The 17,729-nt window shown below is 44.9% G+C and overlaps 2 protein-coding genes and 1 long non-coding RNA gene across 3 annotated transcripts in view; 2 read left to right on the top strand and 1 right to left on the bottom strand.

The window, feature by feature from the left end:
• Positions 1 to 7,068, top strand: part of SDHC (succinate dehydrogenase complex subunit C) — a 61,801-nt gene extending 54,733 nt beyond the window's left edge. The window contains exons 5-6 of the mRNA XM_006162043.3: positions 982 to 1,145; positions 6,221 to 7,068. Coding sequence (XP_006162105.1) covers positions 982 to 1,145; positions 6,221 to 6,325 — 269 coding nt within the window. The 3' untranslated portion in view covers positions 6,326 to 7,068. The remainder of the gene's footprint in view (positions 1 to 981; positions 1,146 to 6,220) is intronic.
• Positions 7,069 to 9,642: 2,574 nt separating this feature from the next.
• On the bottom strand, positions 9,643 to 14,936 carry CFAP126 (cilia and flagella associated protein 126). The gene is made up of 5 exons (XM_006162042.3): positions 14,836 to 14,936; positions 11,550 to 11,612; positions 11,288 to 11,368; positions 10,664 to 10,840; positions 9,643 to 10,042 (listed from the first exon to the last, which is right to left on the bottom strand). The coding sequence occupies exons 1-5, from the start codon at positions 14,917 to 14,919 to the stop codon at positions 9,725 to 9,727; spliced, it is 723 nt and encodes a 240-aa protein (XP_006162104.1). The 5' UTR covers positions 14,920 to 14,936; the 3' UTR covers positions 9,643 to 9,724.
• A 58-nt stretch (positions 14,937 to 14,994) lies between these two features.
• Positions 14,995 to 17,729, top strand: part of LOC102501914 (uncharacterized) — a 4,717-nt gene continuing 1,982 nt past the window's right edge. Inside the window, exons 1-2 of the long non-coding RNA XR_336520.3 lie at positions 14,995 to 15,061; positions 15,869 to 16,145. This is a non-coding gene — a long non-coding RNA (uncharacterized LOC102501914). The remainder of the gene's footprint in view (positions 15,062 to 15,868; positions 16,146 to 17,729) is intronic.

Below are 17,729 nucleotides of genomic sequence, written 5' to 3'. Positions count from 1 at the left end.
TCTCTGTCTGGCAAGCGCACGCGCCCTATAGCGAAAACCTCTCCAAAATAATAATAATAATAATAATAATAAAAAGTAAAGTTAATAAAATAATTCTTTAAAAAAAAAAAAAAAGGCAAGCCACCAAGTCTGCAACTTGAACTGCAGTCAGCAATGTAAAAATCCAGTGCCTTAACTACCACGTCACCTACTGGCCCCAACATCTTTAATTTTGAAGTCTAGATTATGTATATTTTCTTTCATTACTTACAGTTTTGGTGTCACATCTAAGAAACCATGATCTACCTAATCCTAGATCATGAAGTTTTTTTGCTCTTGTTTTTTAGTTTGCTATAGGGTGCATGTGTTTGCCTGGGGGAGAGAGAGGGAGAAAGAAATCACCCACCAGGAAGGATGGCCGTGCCATAGTTTCTTGTCCTCCTTTGTCCTCTAGGAAGTTTGAGCACATACACACACGCCTGGTGTGTTTTTCAAGGCACTGGGTCTAGGACTGGAACCACCCAATTGGCCATGTGGATCTATCTGCTAGCCCAATCATAAAGGTTTTTTTCCTAAGAGTTTTATAATTGTAGCTCTTACATTTATGTTTTTGATCCATTTTTAGTTAAATTTTTTGTGTGCTGGAGATTTGAGTTATTTACATTTTTTTTCTTATTCTTTTCCCTGGACTAAATATATTGTTATTACTTTTTCTTACTGAGACAATGATGTATTCAGTGAAAAGGTGGCCTCTACACTGGCGGCAGGTATGGTTTTTAGAGAGGAGTGTAGAAAGGAAAAGTAATGTACTAAAATACATGGCAAAGTTACATTACAATTAGTTCCAAAATAGCCTGTCTCCATTTCATTGAATGTGAGTTTAAATCTCATCATTTCAAGAATTGAATAGGATGCCTGGGGCTGTTGTAGAACCTAGCGTTATGGATCATAGTAGTTGTAACTGCTGGGCAGATATGACAGGCTACTTGGTTTTCTCCTCAGGGGTCTCTCTTTTTGGCTTGTCGGCTCTGGTGCTCCCTGGGAACTTTGAGTCTTATTTGGAACTCGTGAAGTCCTTGTATCTGGGCCCAGCACTGATCTACACAGCTAAATTTGCACTCGTCTTCCCTCTCATGTACCACACTTGGAATGGGATTCGGCACTTGGTAAGTCCATTGTGGCTTTGCACATTTCTGGGTAAAGGGAATGGGGGAGCTGGGAGTGTCCTTTCCTTCACTGCTGGTTTAGTGCTGTTCCTAAGGTTAGTTATGCTGGACCTTTCCTAGGGGAATGCCAAATAAGACCTCCCTGGTATAGCCGGGCAGGAGATATAGGCCGGGCAGATACTTGCACAGTCTTGGCATGAACTCTTCAGTTTTAAGAGGGATATTATTATTCATGTTTTTGAGGAATTTTTGCTGTAGGGTAGGTGTGCTCACCAGAGAGGGAGCGAGAAAGAGATAAATCAGCCCCCAAGGGTGATGGCCACGTTGCAATCCCTTTTCCATTCTCCTTTCAGGATTTTGGGCTCACATGCACATGTGCCAAATGTGAGTTTTAAGCCACCAGGTCTGGCACTTAAACCATGGTTGGCCACGTGGGAATCTAGCACCTTAACCACTTGCTGGCCCCAGGGGATATTAGTAACAGAGACCCTTGAGACCAGGTCATATGTCTGGCATAGAAGGTATATTAGGTAAGTATCAGTTGGTACTTGTTATGTGTCAGGCACTGTTCTAGAGGCTGGGGATTAAATTATGAGCTAGATAGGGACCAGCAGTTGGCATAGTGGCTATGTCGCTAGACTCCCATGTAGTCAGCCACGGTTCAAGTCCCAGACCTGATGGCTTAAACTCACGCTGGGCACATCTGCATGTGTGCCCAAGATCCTGAGAAGAGAATGGAGGAGAAGGGATTGTGGCGTGGGATTGGGGGTGATTTCTCACTTTTTGTCTCTGTCTCTCTGTCTTTCAGGCGAGCACATGCATGCTATAGCAAAAACCTCTCCAAGAAAAAAATTATGAGCTAGATGAACATGGTTTCTACTTTCAGTTTAGCATTCCGGTCATTCCAGAATGACAAATCTAGCTGAATTCAAATATATTTAATGTATTATATATATTGTTTTGTTATTAGGTTACGTTAAATAACTTTTTGTGTTTGTTTTGAACTATTGAAGAAAATGGGATCAATTTTATTAGAAACTGGGTGCCAAGGATCCTGGGTTTTAATATTGGAATTAGGGGGCTGGCAGGTGGTGTGGTGGTTAAGAGTGCTGAATCCCACATGGCCAACCATGGTTTGAGTCCCAAACCTGGTAGCTTACTTTCTCTCTCTCTCTTACTTTGTCCCTCTCTAGTCAAATGTAAAAATAAAGTTAAATAAAATCATTCTTTAAAAACACACACACACATAAATATATATGGATTTTATTTTATTTTTTTAGATTGTTATAGGGTATGTGTGCTCACTGGAGAGAGAGAGAGAAACCACTCCCCCCCCGGGGGGGGGTGGATGGCCACACCACAGTTCCTTTTCCTCCATTCTCTTCTTGAGTTTGGGAGGGCAAGCACCCCAGTGTGTGTGTGTTCTTTGTTTTGATTTTTTTTTTTTTTTTTTTTGGTCATAAGCACATGCACTCACCAGAGAGAGGGAAAATTAGAAATCACCCCCCAGAGAAGATGTCCCATACTGCAGTCCCTTCTCCTTCAGTCTCCTCCTGGGATTTGTGGCATGCACATACACGTGCCCATTGATTTTCAAGCCACCATGTGAAGGACTTGAACCATGCAGTTGACTTATAGGAGTCTAGCTGCTTCAACCTCCACACTATCTGCTGGCCTGGGTGTAGGAATCTGTTTTGAAAGATTTTTGCTATAGTGTGTGCACTCATCAGGGAGACAGAACGAGGGAGAAAAAAAAGTAGGAAATCACTTCCCCGTGGGGATGGCCATGCCCTTTTCCTCTGTTCTCCTCCTGGTATTTTGGGCATGCACCCACACACATCCTGCATGAGTTTTAAGCCACCAAGTCCAGAACTTGAACCACAGTCGGCCATATCCAGCATCATAACCACCATGCCACCTGCTGGCCTCAGATTTAGGAATCTTTTAAAGAACTTAAAACTGTTTCTGGGGTCAGCCCATGGCCTGGTGGGTAAGGTGACTGGATCCCACATGGCCAATGGAGCAGTTGGAGTTCCAGACCTGTTGGCTTGAGGAACATGCCAAATACACGTGCATGACAGTTCCACATGGGGGAGTGTTTTCTCACTTTCCTTCTGTTTCTCTTTCCAGCAAGCACATATTTCTTCTGACAAAATTTTAATAACAAAACACTATTCCTATTGCCTCCTACATGATGTTGGGATTGGTTCAAAATTGGTGTCTCTTTACTCTTTATAAAAGAATTTAACCTTAATCAAACCTGCTATGTGGTCAGAGATCAGTCCCTCTAGTGTTTTAAGATTTCATATATTTTTTTTTAGATTTATTCTATTTTATTTATCATTATTATTTTTTAATTTGTTACAGATCACATGTGATCACCAGAGAGAGAGAGAGTGAGTGAGTGTGAAGGCAAGCCACCAGGCTCAGGACTCAAACTGTTGTCAGCCATGTGGGAGGGAGTCTAGCACCTTAACTACCATGCCACCTGCTGGCCCCAAGATTTCATGTTTTTTGATCTTCCTATCCTTATTCTTGCTTCATTCCCCCTGAATTCCATCCTTTTTGGTTTTCCATTACTTTGGAACTGAGCCAACTATCAGGGGGATGTTTTTGCCTTAATTTGACCTTTTATAAGTTACATATCAGAGCCTTAGAGATAAGCTCTTTCTGGGTTTCAGTCTGGTCCAATAGACAGTTTAATGGAATCAAAAAGCGAAAGACTAAATGACCTATTAAATTAAGTGTATCTATCAACTGTTCCCTGGGGCAGTGTTCAGTTTGATTTAAAATGACTTTTCACTTTCTTTCCTGAAGGGGGGGTTGGGCAGAGAGCGCCTTTCCGTTAATGACTTCTTATTCCACAGAACAAAGCTTGCTAAAGAAAATCAGCTGATTAGCTTCCTCTGTTCCATCCTGGCTCAGGCAGAGACTTGCCATATATTTGCTTTTGTCTCAGTGTCTGGGGGAGGGGCAAGGGAGTGGAAGAGGTTTTACACAAATCCCAGAACTGTCAGGCTTTTCTGCCCTGATTCCTGCCTGTGATGGTAATCTCTTTGTTGAGAGAAGTGAGGAGCCCAAAGGCTTTTCTTAAACCCCTAAATCTGCTTTTATTTTTTCTTCTAGTAAGTACTGGCTCTGTGTGGGTCAGGATTTTATCTGTTTCCTGTGACAGTTGGTAGTGTTTGGCCTCTGAGCTTGATAATTGCCTTGTCCAAAGGTCTCCTGGGAGAGTAGAGTGGGGTTTGTGTGTAAGAATAAGAAGTCACAGGGCCTGTGGCGTTCTAGAGCATACCCTTCCTAGAGCTACCACCAGCCTGTGGGGCTTGACTTTTTGTAAAACCCTGTGCCTGTATAAGCCAAATACCTCTTTGTAGAATCTGCTTAACTGCTAATCTGATCTAGTTAGAAGGTATTTGGGAGTTGAGGTGGGGCATCTTCTCATCTTGATTTTTTTCCTGGGATCACCAGCTTTTCTCTGAAGTAACTCCTAATTTAGTCAGTTGTACGTTCAGACTGGGTGTATGTGTATATGCATGTGTTGAGGCAGCCATGTGTGTGGAAAGTGTAAGTAAACACTTGACTTTTGCCCTAGGGACTCTATTAATGGGTTAGAGTATAATATGTTCATATCCCTAGGGCACAGAAGTCTTTTTTTTTTTTTTTTTTTTTTTTTTTTAATTTTACTACAGAATTCCTGTGCTTTCTGGAGAGAGACAGAGAAACTGAGAGGGAAGGTGGGAAAGCATCCTCAGGAGGCATAGCCAGGAAGCAATCCCTTCTCCTCTCAGGTTTTCGGACACAAATGCACATGCGCCCAGTTTATTTGTCAAACCACCAGGTACAGGTCTTGAACCGCACAGTTGGCCATGTGGGATCTAGCTACTTTAACCACCACATCACTAGCTGGGCCAGATTAATTTTTTTTAATGTGTATTTTGACATATTGAGTAGAAAATCAGTTTTGTGGGTTGCTACCAAAAAAAAAAAAATTTAAATAAGATAGAAAGTATAGAAGGGCGCACATATTAGCAGTAGTAAATGCGGCACTGGTTCGTGAACTCCCACTATTATAACCCCCACAGTTAATAGCAGTAGTCCTTCCTTGTCTGTGGTTTCTGTAACACAGTCAACTGAGGTTTGAAATAGGTAAGTTCTGTAAAATATTTTGAGAGAGATAGGACCAACACATGATGTAGTGCTGGACTCCCATGTAGTCAACTGTTTTTCAAGTCCTGAACTTGGCGGCTTCAAACTCACACCAGCTATGTGTGTGTGCATAACCAAAATCCTGAGAGAGGAGAATGGAGGAGTACAGATTGTGGTGTGGCCAGCCCCCCGGGGAGTGATTTCTCGCTTTCTGTCTCTCTGGCAAGCAGATGGGCCTGATAGCAAAAAATCACTCAAAGAAAAAGAAACCTTACAGTTAAATGTTTACTAAATGTGGGACCAACAGTTGGCATACAGGCTATGTCACTGGACTCCCACGTAGTCGACCGTGGTTCAAGTCCCCGACCCAGCGGCTTAAACTCACACCGGGCATATGTGCGTGCGTGCCCAAGATCCTGAGAGGAGAATGGAGGAGAAGGGATTGCAGCGTGGCCATCACCCCTGGGGGGTGATTTCTCACTTTCTGTGTCTTTCTGTCTTTTGTGCCCTATAACAAAAGCCTCTCAAAAAATGTTTACCAAATGTATCCATTCTAGAACCTTTCCCCCATATAATGCCTTCCAGCATACTGAGGAGGTAGTTTTTGGAGAATACAACTTTGGAGAACATTGAACTCGGTGTATTGTCAGAAAAGTTCCATGTTGAGTCTGTGGCATTCCAGAGAACATCCCCCTGCTATCACCACACAGTAGGACTGGATTTTCTGTCACTGAAATAACAGGGGGTAGGTACAGCCATATTGTGGATTTTGAGAAGGGTGAATGGGGGGCACAAGACTAGTGCTTTTCTCCAGAATCATGCTGAGGGGAGGTACCTATTTTACCAGGTTGAACTCTCTTCTAAGAAAAAAGAGCTGTGGGAATGACCAGGGTACTGAAATTTCTTTTTTTTTTTCTTTTCTGCAGATGTGGGACCTAGGAAAAGGCCTGAAGATTCCTCAGCTGTACCAGTCTGGAGTGGTCGTCTTGGTTCTTACTGTGTTATCCTCTGTGGGGCTGGCAGCCATGTGAAGAGCTGAAGTTCCCAGCATCATCTGTCTGCAAATTATTGCATTGACCCACCTTCCTGTTTGTCATGCTCCTCTCCAGCCAGGGCAGAATTCTCTTGATTGTCTAGATCCTTTTAGGCTTGCAGTCCCCCTGGAGCTCAGTAGGTATAGAGTACCCTGCAGAACTGCCATAATAGAAGAGGATCCAAATTTCCCCTTGTTTCTAAAGATGAGGTGGCTGCAAAAAAACCTCCCTTTTCCTGCCCACAGCTTGCAGCCTACTCTGGGCTTGGGAGCCCTTATTCTCTCTCCATATTGGGCCTTGATTTGTGCTGAGAGTCAGCTTTTGGCTCCTTCCTGAGACAGTGGAAACAATGCCAGCTCTGTGGCCTCTGCCCTGGGGACTGGGGGTGAGGATCTGGGTGCCACTGCCTGTGGGTTGCTGACTTAAAGGACAGTTCTGTTCATTGGTCAGTGCCCAGGGCCTTTAGCACCCACACAGTGTGACTGTAAAAGGAGAGTTGGGGGTGGAGGGAATTAGCCTGTTCCAGCTAGAGGGAGATAAAGAGGGTGAGTCAGTTCTTGGAGCAGGTGCTTTGGTGAGGAGCTATCTAGCTTTTGACACAAGAGGAAGATCCAGAAAATAATCATTGAATATGTGAAGTGTTATTTTTCCTGCATTTCTGGGAAAACAAATCTTAATGTCTTGTTTTCTAATCCAAGTTCATGTACCATTTCTGAAACTGAATTAAAATACTCATTTTATCTTTGTGTCTCCTTGAAATCTAGAGAAAGCAAGAGAATGCTATTGGGAAGAAGCCAGTTTCCTCCCCCTGCCTCGGGTCTCAGGCATTTACATCCCCCAATCTGACCTTTCCCAGGGAAACAGTTTGTCCTACAACTGACCACTAGAGAGAAGTTTTCAGGGAATCAAATGCAAGTGGCCAGAGATGCAAATATCAGAGGAGAAAGAGGAAGGAATATGTTGAGAGCTTTTAGACAGTTATGGGCTCCGGAATTCCACCGAGGACTAATTCTAAGCCTCTTTATATGGTTTAGCAAATTATGATCCAGTGAGGGATGCATATACCTAAGGAGGTGGATTTAGGAAAGAAAGGAGAGCAGAGATGTAAAAGGGAGGAGTTGTCTTGGCCCAGTGGTGGTCCACACAGTGGTAACACTACTGGCCCCACGTGAGGAAGGCTCTGGGTTTGCATCCAAGAACCCTGAAGCATATTGGGCTTGTTTGTGCCCATAATCTGGGCTAGCTAAGGCTTGGGGTGGATCACTGCATGCAGACCAGGTTGAAGGTGTCTGTCTTTCTGTCTCATGGAAGAAATAAAAGATGATTGAAAACCTGGCAAAACTATAAAATTTCATGAGAACTTGCTGCTTTTATAATTCACATGGGCTCTGGGTCACTAAATCCCTTGGTGGGAATGCTGTTTTGATAGTCTTTGGATCTCTGAGGTAAGAGGTCTGTCTTGTCTGTCACGCTGAGTTGTTGACCAGCTACTTAACGCCATGGGTTGAAGAGAAGCGGCAGTGACTAGCTGGTGTCAGTTGGACAGGCCGACCTTACTTAAGCCAGCAGAGTAGGACCTGCTACCTCAGTAGTGTTCAGCACAGATCCCACTAGCCTTCGGCCCTAAGTCATGATCATGTCTCCCTTTTTGTTAGACTGGCCCTAGAAAGTCCTTGTAGCCTTCCTTCAGCTTAAACCACCTGTCTGCTACTTTGCCCTTGGAGTGAGGAACAGCTGTTCCCGAGGGAACACTTTGGCACTGGGACTAGGAAAAGTTTGGCAAGGACATCATATTTTAACAGCCAGCGCCAGGAAGATGCAGAATGGGGTCAGTGATAAACAGGTGTGGGAGGCCGGAAAATGGATGGGGGACTGCGGCTTCTCAGCATTCAGGAGACTGATTGGGAAGGAGTGTGGGGTGGTGGCAGAACATCATGTATGTTATCCTGCTCTCAGTTTCTACTCACCTTCTCATTTTCATTCTTTGTAGTTGCCTACATATCTTCACTTCAAACTTTTTTTTTTTTTTTTTTTTTGAGAGATTTTTGCAATAGGGTGCGTACGCTCACCAGAAAAACAGAGACAGAGGGATAGAAAGTGAGAAATCACCCCCCAGGGGGGATGGCCACGGCCGCAGTCCCTTCTCCACTCGACTCTCGGGATCTTGGGCACACACACACACACACACACACACACGCCCAGCGTGAGTTTTAAGTCACCGGGTCCGGGACGCAAACCGCGGTCAACTACATGGGAGTCCAGTGACATAGCCATTATGCTAACTGCTGGTCCCCATGTGTTTGTTTATTTTTAAGAGAGATTTTTGCTATAGGGCACATGGGCTCACTGGAGAGACAGGAGAAAGTGAGAAATTATCCCCTGGGAGGATGACCATACTGTAATCCCTTCTCTTCCATTCTCCTCTGGGATCTTGGGCACACATACATGGGCGCTCAGTGTGAGTTTCAAGCCACTGGGTCTGGGACTCGAACCACGGTCGACTACGTGGTTACCGGTGATGTAACCATTATGCCATCCGCTGGTCACAACAGTTCTGATTTTTGAAGTCATTAGTTCTACATGTTCAGGATGAAAAATGTGGGGTAGGAGCCAGCAGGTGATGTGAAGATTAAGGGACTGGACTCCCACATGACCAACCATTGTTCAAGTCCTGGACCCAGAGTCTTGAAACACTCTGGGTGCATGTGTGTGTGTGCCCAAAATCCTGAGAGGAGAATGAAGGAGAAGGGATTGTGGCAAGGCCATCCTCCCTTGGGGGTGATCTCTCACTCTTGTTTCTCTGGCAAGTGCATGTGCCCTACTGCAAAAACCTAAAAAAAAAAAAAAGGAAAAGAAGGGTAAGAGTAAAGGGCTGGTTCTTGGAAGTTCTGCCCTCTGCTATGATTAAGACCAGCTTTTTCTTGGTCATTTCTAGAGTATAACTGTAGAAATACATTCTACCCCAAACCACTGTCAAGTTCTTTTCCCTGCTCTACTTCCTTCAGCCTTCCTAGTTATGGATTATAAGGAGCAGATGGGACCAGCAGATGGTGTACATCCCTGGACTCCCACATAGCCTACCGTAGTGTCTTGGACCCAGCCAGACGCGTGTGCATGCGTGCCCAAAATCTCGAGAGGAGAATGGAGGAAAAGGGATTGTGGTGTGGCCATCACCCCTGAGGGGACGATTTCTCACTTTCTGTTTTTCTGGTGAGCACACATGCCCTATAGCTAAAAAGCTCTCAAATAAATAATAAGGCAACCATTGGGATAAGAGATCAGTAAAAGATTCAAAAACAATGTTTATTTTTCAAATTTGCCTTTAGTCACAACCCCACAATTTCCCTGTTCCGTATTCCCAACAGGGGATGCCAGGGGGGCGGGGCCTTACTTCACTCAATCTCTAGGTAGGTTTTCTCTGTGTGGTGCCTGGGCCCCTTCTGAAGTTGCGGGTTTGCCTTTCTGGACCTCAGACACATTATGACCCTGCCCGTGTTCTGACACACATGGGCTTCCCAGTGGGGTCTTAGGACAGTTGACTGGGCTTTGGGGACCTGGAGTGTGACCTGCAGAGGGGTGTGGGCTTTGGAGTTGATCTGGAGAATTGAGGTTGGCAGCTGGGGGACTTGGAATAATGGTCGGACTTGATGCTTGTTGTACAGTCTTCGTGGTAGACTTCCTCCCGAGTTTCTGCTGACAGGTAGGATCATGGGGCTGTCGGGTAGGGTGGAAGAGACAGTCGTGCTTCTGGTCAGGCCCACTTCATCCCCAGCTCCCCTAAATGCTAACTCCCATCCTCTCCATACTGTGGGCAAAAGATCTAGTTTCAAGTAAGAGTTGGTTTGCCTAACTTGTTCTTGAGATTAGGTCTTTTTTTTTTTTTTTCTTTTTAAGAGATTTTTGCCCTTACCAGAGAGACAAAGTGAGAAATCCACCCCCCTCCCCAGGGAGGATGGCCACACCTCAATCTCTTCTCCATTCTCCTCTTGGGATTTTGGGCACGCACACATACGCGCCTGGCGTGTTAAACTGCTGGGTCCAGGTCTTGAACTGCTATTGACCATATGGGAGCCCAGCGATGTAAGCATCATGCCCTCTGCTGGTTTCGAGATTAGGTCATTTTCTACTGAATAGGTAAGATACCCTTAGCTCAGCCCTTCAGGTCTCAGAGGTGGTGACAAAGAGAAGACAATGGGTCTGAGGTTCCTCCTGCTGGCATAGAGTTGGTGTAACAACAGGTTTTTTTGTTTGTGTTTTTGTGTTTTGTTTTTTTTTTCTGAGGTTGTAAAGAAATGGAGACATTAGGGTTTGGGGTGCAATGGAGAGGACAGATACCTTGCCTAAGATTTCAGGCCGCAGCCCATTGGAGGCCTTGAGTAAATCGGGGTTTTTCTGTATCCACTTGGTGAGGGAGGCGGCACCAGCAGCTGTACGGGAGGTCAGGGTCACCCGGGCAGGGGGTATCCTCAAAGGCATTTGCCAGGTACCCATGAAGGAACCCCAAGGATTTGCCTAGAAGGAAAAGATTCTTCAATAGGTCTCACTCCCGGGAAGGCAGGAGCTCTGTTTGCCTATTTCCATTCTTTAGCTTTGGGAAGTCATGGTTCCAAAGGCATCAGACCCCAGCCCTCCCTCGGCCCTTTTCCCCTCCCACACAGGGTTTTTTTCATCTGTGGCAGCTTAAACTCTGCATCTTTAGGCTAAGTGAGGCAAAGGCATACCCACCACATAAATGCCACCCAGAAGCGTTCAGTTATATCACCTGTTCGTTAGTTTCAGGACTTCTGGGTGCTAAACAACACTCTGCCCTGTCGAGTAAGCTGCAGTTCAGGGGCACTCGCATTATAATAGGAAAGGTTGACTTTGAAGTTCCAGATAGTGGCTGTGGGAGTTGCAGTCTCCCAGTTCTGTGGCTCAGTTCTTTACCTTTCTCACCAGGAATGGAGGCGGGTGTCTCACCTTGGAGCGGGGCACTGAAGGCAACAGGTGACCACGGTCATTGGCAATAATCTGAGTGTAGCCTTCATGGGAAGGGATCCTCTGCGGAGGTGGAAGAGAAGTGCTTGTGAGTGACAGAGGGAGGAAGCACCTGAAGAGTTAAGGATGTAAGGAGAGGAGGAAAAGGGAGTTCAGAGAAGGCTGAGAGGAGTCAGGAGACGGGGATTCACACCATGATGTGAAGGACCAGGAACGCCTTGTGGATGTGCCAAACCTGGCTTACCTCTTTCGTGGGCTTGGCGGGAGACCAGTTCCGCAGATACTTGGGTGAGAAAGCTTTCTCGTACTGTGGAGAGAAGGCAAGACTCAGGAACAGAGGCCCCATGCCCAGGACATAGAGACTAGCACCTTCCTTCTTGGAGACCAGAGGCCTGAATACCCTGGGCACTTGAGCTCCCTCTAACCAGGGAGGGGTTTGTGGGTGTGGTCTAGATGTGTGTTGTCACCAGGGAGCTGGTAGCCACGCATAGCTGCAAAAAGCACTTGAAATGGGACTAGCTCAAATTGAGGCACTTTATAAGTATGAAATACCTTGAATTTCGAAGACTTAGTACCAAAAAAATATGTAAAATATATGATTATGATTTCTAAAATACTGATTAAATATTGAAATAATATTCTAGATTTATTGGGATAAATATATCTGATTTACTCACATTATTTAATTAATAGTATTTAAGGCAGACATATCCCACATTGGCCAACCACGTAATTTGAATCCTGGACCTGGTGTCTTGAGAAACACGCTGGGTACATGTGTGTACGTGCCCAAAATCCTGAAGAAAGCTGGAGAAGAAGGGATTGCAGCATGACCTGTTCCATGGGGGCTACTTTCTTCTCTCCTCTTTCTCTCTGGCAAGTGCACATTCTAGTTAAGTTTTTTAATTTTTTTTTAGGGAGATTTTTGCTATAGGGCTTGTGGACTTGCTGGAGAGACATTGACAGAAAACAAGAAATCACCACGTTGCGATCCCTTCTCCTCCATTGTCTTCTCAGATTCGGGGCACACACGCATACACGCCTGGAGTGAGTTGTAAGCTGCTGAGTCTGAGACTTGAATACAGCCTACTACATGGCAGTCCAGTGATATAACCATTATGCCATCTGCTGGTCCCCAATTTTTTTAATGTGGCTACTAAAAAATTTAAGAATTTTGGGAGCCAGTAGGTGGCATGGTAGTTAAGGCACTGGACTCCCACGTGAGACCTGGTCGAGTCCTGGACCTGGCAGTTTGCTTTCTCTTTTTCTCTCTGGTAAGCACACATGCTCTATAGCAAATTAAGTAATTACAATATTAAAATTAGATCTTTTTTTTTTAAATTACATTTGTGGCTCATACTCCTTTTACTGAACAGCACCAATGTAGACCAGGATTGGCAAACTATGCCCTGGGCCAAATTCATATTGTTTTTGAATAGCCCAAGATCTAAGAACAGGTTTTATCGATGAACATTTGTTGTGGATTTGTTAAAAGGAAATGCTAATTGAATCCCAATTAAGCAAAATATTTTCTCACCCCCCAAAAAAAATTCCACTGTGTTTATTAGTATTACAGAAAACCACTCAGATATAGGATTTTTAAATTTGTCAAAAGTTTTATGAGAAAGTGTTTTCTTTTTTGGAATTATCTTTTATTTAACTTTATTTATTTATTTAGACCAGAGAGTAACAGTGGGAGAGAGGGCAAGTGAGAAAGCAAGCTACCAGGTATAGAACTTGAACCATAGTTGACTGTATGGGAGTCCAGTGCCCTTAACCACCACACCACCTGCCAGGCCCAGTGTTTTTATTCATTATCTAAGTTCCTACATTTTTTTTAAATTTAGAATTGTTTTTGCTACAGGGTGTGTGTGCTTGCCACAAAGACAGAGACGGATGGCTACACTGCAATCCCTTCTCCAGTCTTCTCTCGGGATCTTGGGCACACACGCACGAGTTTAACCCATCGGGTCCGGGACTTGAACTGCGGCCAACTAAATGGAAGTCCAGCAATATGGCCATTACACCAACTGCTAGTCCCATATTTTTGTCTTTTTTAAAAAGAATTATTTTATTTAATATTTATTTATTTAAGTTTGATCAGAGAAGGACAGAGAGAGAAAGGGGGAAAGCGAGAAAGCAAGCCACCAGGTCTGGGACTTGAACTGCAGTTGACCATGTAGGAATCCAGTGCTCTTACCCCCCCCCCCCCACTGCCAAACTTTTTTTTTTTTTTAAGAGAGATTTTTTCTATAGTGTGCACTTGCTGAAGAGACAGAGACAAAGAGACTGAAAGTGAGAAATTACCCCCTGCGGGGATGGCCATGCTGCATTCCCTTCTCCATTCTCCTCTTGGGATTTTGGGCACGCGCACACGTGTCCAGCATGAGTTTTAAGCTACTGGGTCTGATACTCGAACCATGGTCAACTACATGGGAGTCCAGTGACATAACTTTATATCATCTGCTGGTCCCTATTGTCTTTTAATTTGCTCAATGGAGAAAGAAAGAGATGTAGAGAAAGTGTCTCCCAAGGGCCTGGGGTTGGAGTAGATAGGCCATGCCATAATCCCTTTTCTATTTGCCACTGGCCTGCAGAACTGAAATATTTATTCTCTGGCCCATTACAGAAAATATTGGATCATCAGGGAAGTCATCACACATTTTTGGACAGAAAAGGACTAAAATATGTCATGACTTTCCAGGACAGCCTAATAAATTGCTGACCTGAGGTTTTTTACCCTACAAATGTAACCTAGAGGTACATTTTATTTTTCCCTGAGCCCTCTCTTCTCTAGGAGATGAAATACAAGGGATCTTAAAAATGTTCATGGAAGGGACAGCCGGTGGTATAGTGGTTAAAGGTGCTGGGTTACCACGTGGCCAACTGGTTCAAGTCCTGGACCTGGCGGCTTACTTTCTTGCTTTCCCTTTCTCTCTCTGTGTCTCGCTCTGGTCAAATTAAAAAGAAATAATAACAAGGGAACCAGCAGTTAGCGTAATGGCCATGTCACTGGACTCCCACGTAGTCGACCACGGCTCGTGTCCCGGACCCGGTGGCTTAAAACTCACGCCGGGCGCGTGTGCGTGCGTGCCCAAGATCCCGAGAGGAGAAGGGAGGAGAAGGGATTGCGGCGTGGCCATCCCCCCGGGGGGGGTGATTTCTCGCTTTCTGTCTCTCTATCTCTCTCTCTCTGTCTGGCGAGCACACGCGCCCTATAGCAAAAACCTCTCCAAAAAAAAGAAAAGAAAAGAAATAATAACAAATGGAATTAAATGAATAAATAATTTTAAATGCCCATGGAAGATGTATATTATGAAAAAACTACATGTGGATCTCTCAATATTTCTTGTACCAAAGCAAACCCATACTCTACTCTTTTTCCATGAAATTTTTGAAGTCCCCTTGTCCTGTATCATCCCTCTCTCAGCTATCTGCTCGCAGATCAGAATCCTACGGGAGAAGTCAATCTAAAGATAGAATCTGGAAGGGGAAATGTAATGTGAAAGTCGTGGAGAAAGAAAACGTACCTGGTTGGCACTGTAGTTAGTGGCCATGATCCTGTGCTGTTGACACTTGTTGCCTGGCAACTGCAGAAGGCAGCCCTTCCACATGACCTCCCAACCAGGGAAGGCTGTGTTTCTCTTCTACCAGTTACTCACTTCCCTGGCTCACACTGCCCCTCCTTTCTCTCTGAAGCTCTGGATCCTTTTCATTTTAGAGGGGGAAGGGACTAAGTAAACACGAGAAAGCTAGGTGAGTAGCAACCCTCTCTCTCTCTCTCTCTCTCTCTCTCTCTATTTTTTCCTTCCTAGCATGACTTCTCTGTTTAAGAACTTGCAGGTTTTGGGGCCAGCAGGTGGTGTGATGGTTAAGGGTCCTGGACTCCCTCATAGCTGACTGAAGTTCGAGTCCCGGACCCAGTAGCTCACTTTCACTCTGGTCAAATTTAAATAAAAATTAATTAATTAAATAAACAAAGCTCAATAAAATAATTTTTTTTTTTTTTTTTAAAAAAAGGACTGTTGTCTTTGCCCAGGGTCTTTAACCACTTCATAAACCACGGAACCCTAAGAGCTGCGTTCCTTGGTGTGTTCGTTGGGCAGTGTGGTATGTCATCACCCAGATACTGAACATCGAGGTCCCGGTCAGCAGGGGATGTAGAAGCTCTCTGACCGTTAAGCACCTGGCTTCACACAGTTTCTGTTGACTGGGTTGTGGAGACACTAGAGCCTGCCCTTACAGGGGAAGTGAAACAAAGTGAATAAAGCATCTGGAGAAGGTCACAGCACCACTGAGATCTTGTTTACAAGGCCCACGACTATTTTCTCAAGAATAGTGAAGGAACAATGTTTAAAAGATGACTTGCACAGGGCCAGAGGTGGCATGGTGATGGGGGCACTGGACTCGCACATGGCCAACTGTGGTTCGAGTGTCGGACTTGATGGCTTGCTTCCCCACTTCCTTTTTTTTCTCTGTCTCTGTCCCTCTCATGAGTTGATGTGTCCTATAGCAAATAGAATAGTAATAAGATTAAATAAATAATTCTTTTTTTTTTTTAAGTGACTGGCTCAAGTCTGTCTCCAGGTGGAAAAATATTGCTTGTTCTTGGCCCTTAAATGACTCCCATCTGCTCCACCACACTAGAATCATGGAGCCTGAGAACACAGGAGCTTCATGTTGGCTGGGAAGAGGTAGAGTCAGGAGCGAGTGCACAGAAGCGGGAAGGACTGATGAGAGACAGAGCCAGGAAAGCACCAGGTGCCGAGGCTGGAGTGGTGATGCCAGGACAGAAGGCAGACTTGTGGGACTAGACAACCCCTCTGAGCCATCTGAAACGGTACAGTACCCATCTGTTGGTTGTTGGGAGAGTTCATGAGAAAGTGGAACTGTGCTTTGTGGATTGTAAAGTCTGTTCAATACTAGGGGGCTTCAAAAAGCTTTGTGAAAGTTAGAATTAACGTACAAGTTTATCTTGGTGCATTTTTTTCTAAAATCCCTGCAAGGATTTTTCTTTTCTTTTTGATAATTTGCTATAGGGTGCATGCCCTTGTTGGAGAGAAACAAAGAAGGAGGGAGAGATGGAAATTGAGAAAGCACCTTCCTCAGGGGAGCTGGCCACACCGCAATCCTTTTTCTTCTGTGGATTTTGGGCATGCACAGGCAAGCTGCCAGGTTCGGGACTCAAACTGCACAATTGGCAGTGTGGGATCCAGCAATCTTAACCACACACCACTGGCTGGCCCAGGGTTTTTCATAATGCACATTTTCCATGGGATTTTTTGAAGACTCCTCATATAAGATATCAAGATGAAAGGGGAATAAAATTAAGAAAGAAGTTGTCCAGGGGCTGGCAGGTGGCATGGTGGTTAAGACACTGGATTCCCACATGGCCAACCACAGTTTGAGTCTTGGACATGGTGGCTTGAAAAATCATACCAGGTGCTTCTGCATGCATGCCCCAAATCCTGAGGAGAATGGAAGAGAGGGGATTGTGGTGTGACCATAACCCCCTCCAGGGGATTTCTGGCTTTCTCTACCACTATCTCTCTCTGTCTCTGGCAAGAGCATGCACCCTGAGACCAGCAGTTGGTGAAATGGCTGGACTCGTATGTAGTCAACCACGGTTCAAGTCCTGGACCTTGTGGCTTAAACTCATGCCGGGCACATGTGTGTGCATGCCCAAGATCCCAAGAGGAGAATGTAGGAGAAGGGATTGCGGCGTGACCATCCCCCCAGGGGGTGATTTCTCACTTTCTGTCTCTCTGTCTCTCTGTCTGTCTGGTGAGCGCACGCACCCTATAGCGAAAATCTCTCCAAAAAAAAAAAAAAAAAAAAAAAGAAGAGGGAGTAATTTCTTATAAAGTTATAGGAGTACTTAACAGATTCCTCAGGTAGGAAGTGTTGTTTGGGCCTCAAAGGATACTAGAGAGCCAACTGGTAGAATGGTGGGGGGCGGGGGGCAGATTCCACATGGCCGAGAGCATGATTCGAGTCCCAGATCCAGTGGTGTAAGAAACACCAGGTGCAGGGGTGAGCGTGCTCAAAATCCCAAAAAGAGAAATGGAGAAGGGATTGTGGTATGGCTGTCACCCATGGGTGGTGCTTTCTCACTTTCCTTATTCCTCTTTGTATGTCCGTCTCTGGCGAGTGCTTGCACCCTCTGGCAAATTAAAGAGAAAAAAGTAAATAGAGCTTCCATACATTTACATAGCTGCATAGTTTTACACTAGTGATGTATTATGAATTTGTGTTTTCTCTGGTTATGCATTTGCATTGATTTCCAGCTTGTTAGAACAACATGGGAGGGCCAGCAGGTGGCAGGTGGCATTGGACACTCTCACGTGGCTGACCATGGTTTGAGTCCTGAACTTGGTGGCTTACTTTCTCACTTTCCCTCTCTCTCTCTATCTGTCTCTCTCTG

Source organism: Tupaia chinensis, unplaced genomic scaffold (assembly GCF_000334495.1).
Source record: "Tupaia chinensis unplaced genomic scaffold, TupChi_1.0 Scaffold139585_1, whole genome shotgun sequence".
In the NCBI taxonomy this organism is placed as follows: domain Eukaryota; kingdom Metazoa; phylum Chordata; class Mammalia; order Scandentia; family Tupaiidae; genus Tupaia; species Tupaia belangeri.
This window is presented reverse-complemented; position numbering and strand designations above follow the sequence as displayed.

What these genes read in the sequence shown, in the direction of transcription:
- CFAP126 (XM_006162042.3), bottom strand. Translation starts at nt 14,919, where the DNA reads ATGTGGAAGGGCTGCCTTCTGCAGTTGCCAGGCAACAAGTGTCAACAG. An exon ending in CTAACTACAGTGCCAACCAG is followed by an intron (nt 11,613 to 14,835) that starts GTACGTTTTCTT and finishes TTCTCTCCACAG; the next exon opens with TACGAGAAAGCTTTCTCACC. An exon ending in CTTCAGTGCCCCGCTCCAAG is followed by an intron (nt 10,841 to 11,287) that starts GTGAGACACCCG and finishes TTTTCCTTCTAG; the next exon opens with GCAAATCCTTGGGGTTCCTT.